The 9,499-nt window shown below is 36.3% G+C and overlaps 1 protein-coding gene across 1 annotated transcript in view; it reads left to right on the top strand.

Annotated features, from left to right (window-relative positions):
* Positions 1-2,938: 2,938 nt before the first annotated feature.
* Positions 2,939-9,499, top strand: part of LOC129482846 (uncharacterized) — a 558,703-nt gene continuing 552,142 nt past the window's right edge. The window contains exon 1 of the mRNA XM_063640658.1: positions 2,939-3,400. Coding sequence (XP_063496728.1) covers positions 3,374-3,400 — 27 coding nt within the window. The 5' untranslated portion in view covers positions 2,939-3,373. The remainder of the gene's footprint in view (positions 3,401-9,499) is intronic.

The following is a 9,499-nucleotide window of genomic DNA, read 5'->3' as shown; positions in this document are numbered from 1 at the left end:
TTTATACCCTTGCTAATTTTCTGCCTTCTCTTTCTATCAACTACTGAAAGTGTTCATATCTTCAATTATAATATTGGATATGTGTAGTTATTTTTCAATCTTTATCAGTTTTAAACCTCTGGTATTAGTGTATCCACATTTAGGTTTTTTATGTATACTGATGAATTGATCCCTTCAAAATGATGAATATCATTCTCTTTAAAAAATATTTAATTGACCAAGATTGTAAATAAAGTGTACAACTCAATGATTATATATGTATACCTTATATAATAATTACTACAATGAAATTAGTTAACACATCTATTACCATCCAAGCCGTATACTAGATTTGCTGAAATTGTTCATCTTATAAAGTTTGTATTTTTATAACATTTCTTGTTATAAACTCTACTTTGTCTTATATAAATATGAACACTCTAGCTTCTTTCTAAAAGTGTTTGCTTTGTGTATTTATTTTAATCCTTTTGCTTTTAACCTATATGTCTTTATATTTAAAATAGGTTTCTTCTAGATAATGTCTTAGGTATTGCTTTTTGATTCAATCTGACAAGCACTGCTTTTTCATTGTTTTTAATTGATATGTTCAGACAATTTAAATGTATCATTATTTTCAGTATAGTTGTGTTTACATTTACGGTATTGCAGTTTTTGTCTACTTGTCTCATCCATTCTTGTTCCTTTTTCTCTTTTCCCTTCTTTATTTTTGATTAATTAAGATTTTAAAATTTATTTTATTTTTACCATTAGTTTTAATTTTGTGTTTTTTGTTGGATACGCTAGGGTTTATAATATACCTCTTTACCTTGCAATAGTACTTTTCCAAATAATATTATACCAGTTCATGTACACAGTAAGAACCTTATAACAATATACTTCTATTTTCAAACTTTCCATCATTTCTACTATTTTTGGCAAAAATTTTATTTCTCTATATACTACAAACACCACAATATATTTTTAAAACACACAATTAATTTTATAGATTAAAAAATGTTTACATTTACCCACTTTATTTTCCATTTCCAGTGTTCTTCATTCACTTGTACAGATACAGATTTTTGTCTGATTTTATTTTCCCTCTGTCTAAAGAATGTCCTTTGACATTTTTTGTAGTGCAGTTCTATTGAGGGTTAATTCCCTCATTGGTTGTTTTTCTGAAAAAAAAAAAAAAAAAAAAAAAAAAAAAGTATTAATTTCATCTCAATTTTGAAAAAATTTTCACTGGGTAAGACTTGTAGGTTGGCAGCTTCTTTTTCTTATGCAGTATTTTAAAGGTTTTTCTCTGTTGTGTTAGTTTTAAGTACTTTCTGAGGAGTTTGCCGTCATTCTTATCTTTGTTCTTCAGTATGTAATGTGTCTTTTTTTCTTCTGACTGCTTTTAAGAGGTTAACTTTAGGAGTAATTTTCAGCAATTTAATTTTGTAGTGTCTCAATGTGCTTTTCTTTAGTTTCATTCTGCTTGGGACTTGTTGGACAGCTTGGATCTGTAGTTTGATAATTTCTTAGCCTTTATTTCTTCAAAAACCTGTTTTTTATTCCTTCTAACTCTTCTCCTTTTGGTACTCCAATTGTATGTAAGTTAGACTATACAGTATTGTCTTACAGGTCACTTATTTTCTGTTCATTTTAGTTCCCAGACTTTTTCCTCTCTGTGCTTGCTTTATTTTGAATAATTTCTGTATAATGTCTTCAATTTCACTGACCTTCTTTGTCTGCAATGTATAATTAGCTATTAATCTTATCCCTAATCTCAGCTCACTGCAACCTCCGCTTCCCAGATTCAAGTGACTCTTGCCTCAGCCTCTTGAGTAGTTTGGATTACAGGTGCACACCACCATGTCCGGCTAATTTTTGCAGTTTTAGTAGAGACTGGTTGGCTCTACTAAAGCCAGGCTATTTCCAACTCCTGGCCTCAAATGATCCACCCACCTTGGTCTCCCAAAGTGATGAGATTACAGGCATGTAATCTCATGCCTTGGCCTAAATATCTTTATTTTTGTTTATTTACTTATTTGAGACAGAGTTTCAATCTGTCACCCAGGCTGGAGTGCAGTGGCACAATCTCGGCTCACTGCAACCTCCACCTCCTCGGTTCAAGCGATTCTCGTGCCTCAGCCTCCCAAGTAGCTGGGACTGCAGGCACGTGCCACCATGACTGGCTAATTTTTGTAATTTTTAGTAGAGACAGGGTTTCGCTACGTTGGCCAGGCTGGTCTCAAACTCCTGGCCACAAGTGATCTGTCCGCTTTGGCCTCCCACAGTGCTGAGATTATGGGCTTGAGTCAGCACACCAGGCCTACATATCTTTAAATAATGTATATGTGACTGCACGACTGCAGCATTGGTATCTAGATAGATAATCAATTCATCTATAAACCAGCTATCAAGTAACTGTCTAAATATTTAAAACACAGTTCTTGTTTAGCTCATTCTTAGTTTTGATCACCTTTTTTTGTTGGGTGGTAGGGAGCCCTGCTGGTCACTTTGAAAATATACTAAGGTCAAATCTTCTGATATCCTGAAGGTTTCTTTCAGCTGGATTAAGCTCCCAACTCCAGGCAAGCCCAAGTTTGTGGCCTCCCGCATTAATGCTCTTCCTATCTACCAGAGTCGACAGTACTTGTTCAGCTCAGTGTCTGAGTGTAGCTCACTCCAATTAACTAGAGTTGTTGACTTTTGCAGAAATGGAAGCAGTGGAATCCATCCGATATTTAGCTGCAATGTGAAAATGAGTGCAGTTGGTACCTGATGTCCAAGTACGATGCACTCAAGTGTCAAGATTTTCACATACTTTCTGATTAATTGATTCTCCATATTCTGTCCCATCATTGACATTAGTGTGTAGTTGAAAGTCTCCAGTCCTATATAGTCCAGTGAGAAGTTATTCCTTGTCAGCTTTGATTTGACACTGTCAAAGGTCATCTGGTACCCAGCAAGCCAGCCTCATCAGCAAAGACAGCCAAACCATGGATTTCAAGTCCTGAAAAATGAAAGTCAAACCAAAGTGTATACATTCTCCTTATAACAGGACTTGATCTTATCACTTTTCTCTCCTGTGTTTGGTGAGAAGGTAGTATCTAATGTCAGTTTCAAAGCTTGAAAAACCTGGTCTTTAACTGTGATTTCTGTTCCCAGAGTGTTCTGTTCCCAGAGTGTTCTGCTTTTCTGTGAAAGTCAGATCATAATCACACCATTTATATTTGGTCTCCAACATCCCAGTAATTTTACCAGTGTCTGTATGAGATGAACCAGATGTTGAGAATTCCATGCCACTGCATGACTTTTTTTTTTTTCACATCCAGTTTCACCAACCCTGAACCAAATCCTTTGTGGAAAGTATCTCTGACAGCTGTGCCAAGGTCAGCATACGATGGAGGAATACATTGGCCACACTCAGGTCTGTCTGTAGGTCACCATGGTAAAGACTTGGGAAGAGATAATCTGGTGGTCTCTGGATGGGTGGTGCTCCCACTGCTGTGCTCACAGCTGAGGCCACTGGGTTTGCATGCCGTTGGGTCACAGATGCCTCGGCTGGAGGACAAAGTGAAGGCACCATTCCACTTGCAGCCTGAATGCTTTTAAAATGTAAAAATATTTTTGAGCTGTATTAGTTAGTGTTCTCCTTAGAAACAGAATCAATAAGATAGATAGCAGTAAGATAGGTAGGTAGGTAGGTAGGAAGGTAGGTAGATAGATAGATAGATAGATAGATGACAAAATGAGCCAGCCATGGTGGCTCACACCTGTAATCCCAGCACTTTGGGAAGCCGAGGTGGAAGGGTCATGAGGTCAGGAGTTAGAGACCAGCCTGACTAACATGGTGAAACTTCATCTATACTAAAAATACAAAAATTAGGCGAGTGTGGTGGCATGCGCCTGTAATCCCAGCTACTCAGGAGGCTGAGGCAGGAGAATCACTTGAACCTGGGAGGCGGAGGTTACAGCGAGCCGAGATCATGCCCTTGCATTCCAGCCTGGGTGACAGAGCGAGACTCTGTCTCAAAAAAAAAAAAAAAAAAAATGAAATGTATTATGGAAATTGACTCACACAGTTATGGAGGTCAAGAAGTCCCACGATCTTTCATCTGTAACCCGGACAACTAGGAAAGTCATTGTTGTAATTCAGCTTGAGTTGGAAGGACTGATTATGTAAATCTTAGTCCAAGGCCAAATGGCTGAGAACCAGGGGTCTCCTTGGTATAAGTTCCATGCCCAAAGGCCTGAGAATCAGAAGCTCCGATGCCCAAGGGCAGCATAACCTGGATGTTCCAGCTTAAGGAAAGGGAACTAAATTCTTCCCTTCCTCTGCTTATTTTGTTCTATCTGGGCCCACAAAGTATTGGATGGTGCACATCCATATTGGTAGGGGCAGATATTCTCTACTTAGTCTACTGATTGAAATGAGAAGCTCTTCAAGAAACACCCTTGGTCAGGCGCGGTGGCTCACGCCTGTAATCCCAGCACTTTGGGAGACTGAGGCGGGCGGATCATGAGGTCAGGAGATCGAGACCATCCTGGTTAACACGGTGAAACTCCGTCTCTACTAAAAATACAAAAAATTAGCCGGGCGCGGTGGCGGGCGCCTGTAGTCCCAGCTACTCGGGGGGCTGAGGCAGGAGAATGGTGTGAACCCAGGAGGCGGAGCTTGCAGTGAGCCGAGATCGCACCCCTGCACTCCGGGCTGGGCGAAAGAGCGAGACCCCGTCTCAAAAAAAAAAAAAAAAAAAAAAGAAACACCCTCACAGACACACCAGAAATAATATTTTACCAGCTATCTGGGTATCCCTTAACCCAGTCAAGTTGACTTATAAAATTAACCATCACATTAGCCTTATTTCTAGTAGTGAATTCTTGGTAAATATTTGTTGAATGAACAAATGTCATATTCTTTTCCAACAATAATAGCTATATTTCTACTAATAATTGTTACCGAGTGTTTAGTAAGTACCAAACTCTAGACGACATTTTTATGATTGAACCTCATTTAGTTCTCACAACTAATTGTGATGGAAAAAATGATAAGGAAACTGAAGCTTAGAAACATGAAGTAACTTGCCTGAAGTTAAACAACTGATCAGAAGATTGACCCAGAGAGCTTGTCTCCAGAATCCAGTCTGAATCACAATCTACTGTGCCTTTATTTTAACCACTCATGAACAAATAAATTTAGTAACCCTCTTGGCTAAAATATCTGGCAAACATAGTTTGGTTGTATAGGATTGAAAATTTTTTTTGCACAGATATCACTTTTCATTAGAATCTTTCTAGTGATCAGCATGCTTATATTTTCCCAAATGTGCCATCTCTCATCTCAAATTCTAAAGTCAATGAGTTGTCTTTAAGAGAAATAACTGGTTTATATATTTTAGGCTCAATTCTTGGAGTGATCAATGCTGCTAATGCTCATCTTCTTTCCAGTTAGTAAGGTCTGGGTCCTTGCACTTTCCTGGATTCTCTTTTTAAATGTAACAGAAAAGAAGTAGCTTTGGGCTTTGTTCAGTATTTTCCTGAATTGTGATGCAGTTGTCTGTAGTAAGCATATCAATAACCGTGGAAGTAGTGTTTCCCTCTAACCTCCTGAGAACATTTTTCACTGTGTGGGTTTGTCTTGATGGAGAGAGCTGCGAGAAAAACTGTGGTTGCCACCATTTTTACATAGGATGGACGGATAGATACTTTTCATTGTGATTCAAAATAAGTAATTTCTGGCAGAAATAAAAAGGATTCTCTTACTGTACTTATTCCGTAGCTAGTGATTAATATTAATATTATGCCTCCATAACCAGAGGCCTTTACTGTGCATGACATTGGCAATGATACATCCTAAAAAAATTTGGGAAGTATGATGATGCCTGAGATATGCCATGTTTTCCTTTTTTACTTTCTAATTTTCTGCTTTCCTCTCTCCTTTTCTTTCTGGGCTGTGTGTGTGTGTGTGTGTTTGTGTGTGTGTGTGTGTACACTTTGGTGTGTCTCTTAAAGTCTTTTCATCTCAAGCTCCCTGATACATCTGGAATTTGTCCACCCCTCTCTGCCTCTGTTTTCTCTCCTAGCTTCTATCATTCCCAGCGTGAACTATAACCTCCTAATTGGTGTCTTCACTTGAGTTCTGTTTCCCTATTGTTGATTCACCACATATCATTTAAAAGATGTTTTACAAATGAAAATCTGAGCATTCCTGTTGCTTAAAAATATTTGGTGGCTACCTCAAATCCTTAATATTCCTAATCTTCATGATTGTGTTCCTGAAAATATTCTCTAGCCACTTTCATTTCCTAGATCATTAGATTTTGTGTGTTTTTGGCTGTCACCATAGTAAGATATTTGTGTCATCAGTACATACACACACACATACACAGACATGCCTAAAACAAAATTTCACAAAAATACCTAACTTTTCTACACACACATATCCATGTACCTATGTGACATAGATGTATAATATATGTGTGAATATTTAGTATATATTACTCCCCATTACATGGGACCAGGAAATATGTTTGTCCTATTTGGGTACTTATGGCCAACATTTAGAATTTTGCCCAGTACAGAATAGGTACTCAGGATATATTTGTTTTTAAGGACCCATAAGCTAAAATAATCTTTATAAAAGAATGCTATATGAGTGTTTCACCCTCAGGAGTTTCCAATAAAATAGTTTTTTGTAGGAAAAGCAAAGCTAAGAAAATATTTTCTATTTCTATTTATTGATGTGATTTTATGTGTTAACTAAAAGTCACACTTATAATAATTTTCCTTTGAAATCAATAATAGTTATTTCAGTGATAGAGTTTCACATATTGCAGATTTTAATATATACTATACAATGTAGGAAAACAAACCACATTAAAAAATGTATGTGTTGCTTTGTTTAAGGTAGAACATTACATTCATTTTATTCTGATATGTTTGGCTTTAGGCACAGATATATTTTCATTTACTAGACAAGATTCATCATTGTAGAATCCATTAACTAGGCACTGAGTACCTAAAAGCTTTAGGTGTTTGGAGGGTGTTTGGAAAACTGATGAAATGGGAATCTGAGTTGCACAGGTAGGATCCATTTAATTTGGGGGCATGCAGGAGTCAGACTTTGGTCTAGCGTATGTAATCGGTGTGGGATTGCATTGATAAACTTCCTTTCTAGAGTATTTGAGCTGGCTATTGAGCCTTTCAGCTTTCAATGTTGGATAAAATTTATATTAGCCTCAAGCACTAAAACCAAGTAGTTTCATGTGTTGACTATTTGTTGGTCTTTATACAGTCCAGCTTTATACCAGGATTTGAATGAGGCAAAAGTGCATTATTCTAATCTTCAGAGATACCAACATATATCAGGTATGGTGATTGATAGGTTTCCTAAAGTCATCTTTTATTTGCTTTTCTTAGTCTCAACTGTGGTTATGGTCTCTTCTAAAGTTATTTAAAAGAAGAATATGGTTATTTCTTAGTGCTTTTTTATAATTAAAAAAACAAAAGGGAAATTGACTCAAAAATTGATAGTAGTTGGGGTCCAATCTTTGCATTTTTCTATTAAACTCTTGAACTCATATGGATAACATGTTCTTCCTACAATTACTTACTAGTTAGGGATTGACTAAGCTGCAATGAAGAGATTTTTAAATTATGGAAATTTGAAAGAATTCTTGAAAACAGTTATTTTAAAAATTATCCTAGTAAATTGAAATAATTTATAGCATGCTTTTCTATTTCCTGCTCAGCCTTTAAACTTTTATCTTGCAGTAACGGTATTATTTTTCTTTCTCAGCAAGGTACGGACCTGATAATTGTTTATTCCAGCCACGATCTTTATATTTGTGATCCTTCCCTGACCAGCTGTGCTAGAGTATGTTGTTAGTGCTATCCTGGGAATCATGTAAAAAACTTGGTCACTTAATGTCAGGAGGTGATCTTGGATAAAGTCACTTAGAAAAAGGACAAGTCAACTCCTAATCTTAAGAAAAAACACCGCGTGTTCTCACTCATAGGTGGGAATTGAACAATGAGAACACATGGACACAGGAAGGGGAACATCACACTCCGGGGACTGTTGTGGGGTGGGGGGAGGAGGGGGACAGCATTAGGAGATATACCTAATGCTAAATGACGAGTTGATGGGTGCAGCATACCAACATGGCACATGGATACATATGTAACAAACCTGCACATTGTGCACATGTACCCTAAAACTTAAAGTATAATAATAATAATAATATAAAAAAGAAATATAGCCTATACACAAATATTTTAGAGTTAAAAAGAAGACTGATTTGACATGTTTGTTAGATTAGCTTCACTTACAGGTCAACGTACTTGTATGTATTTTACAACTTTTCTTCAACCCACTTTTTACTTTTAAAATATATTAGTACATCATCTCTGGGCTTCCTAGGAATTGAAGAATTAGGAAGGAAAAATAGCTAAAATTGGCATAAATATGCAGGAATTCAATGTTGTTACTCTTACACATCTATTTAATTAGAAATAAAAAGTTACATACAAAAAAAAAGAAAAAACAGATAAATAAGAGTATAATATATACTCAGTATATAAGAGCTGCCTTCTCTCTAAATCTTGCCAGCATTTGTTATTTTTTTTTGTCTTTTTGGTATCCATTCTATTTGTAGTTCTCTGATGATTAGAAACATTGAGCATTTTTTCATACACCTGTTGGCCATATTTATGTCCTCTTTTGAGAAATGCGCACTCAGATCTTTTGCCCACTTTGTAGTAGGATTAGTTGTTTATTTTTTTGCTGTTGAATTATTTGAGTTCCTTGCACATTCTTGGTATTAGTCCCTTGGTGGACACATAGTTTGCAAATATTTTCTCCCATCCTACAGATAGTGTAATGCCTCCAGCTATGTTCTTCTTGCTTCGGATTGCTTTGGCTGTTCAGTGTATTTTGTAGTTACGTACACATTTTAGGATTTTTTTTCCATTTCTGTGAAGAGCATTATTGGTATTTTATAGGAATTGAATTGAACCTGAAGATTGCTTTGGGTAGTATTGTGATTTTCATGGTATTAATTATTGTGGTCCATAATCATGGGCGATCTTTCCATTTGTTTGTGTCCTCTTCAATCACTTTCATCAGTGTTTTCTACTTTTTTTGACAGAGGTCTCTCACATCCTTGGATATATGTATTCCTAGGTATTTTTTTGGTAGCTATTATAAATGAGATTGCTTTCCAGATTCTTTTTCAGCTAGTTCATTATTGGTTTTAAGGAATCCTATTGATTTTTATATTTTGATTTTGTATCCTACAATTGTACTGATTTTGTTATCAGTTTTAAGGGGTTTTGGTGCAGGCTTCAGGTTTTTCTAGATATAAGATCATGTTGCCTGCAGAGAGGGACACTTTGACTTCCTGTTTTCCAATTTAGATTCTTTTTATTTTTCTCTTGCTTGATTGCTCTGTCTAGGACTTTCGGTACTATGCTAAATAGGAGTGGTTAAAGTGTGCATTCTTATCTTGTTTCCAGCTCTTGAGGA

This window comes from Symphalangus syndactylus, chromosome 5 (genome assembly GCF_028878055.3).
Source record: "Symphalangus syndactylus isolate Jambi chromosome 5, NHGRI_mSymSyn1-v2.1_pri, whole genome shotgun sequence".
In the NCBI taxonomy this organism is placed as follows: Eukaryota; Metazoa; Chordata; class Mammalia; order Primates; family Hylobatidae; genus Symphalangus; species Symphalangus syndactylus.
The sequence above is the reverse complement of the archived record's forward strand: the minus strand, read 5'-3'. Positions and strand labels throughout refer to the sequence as shown.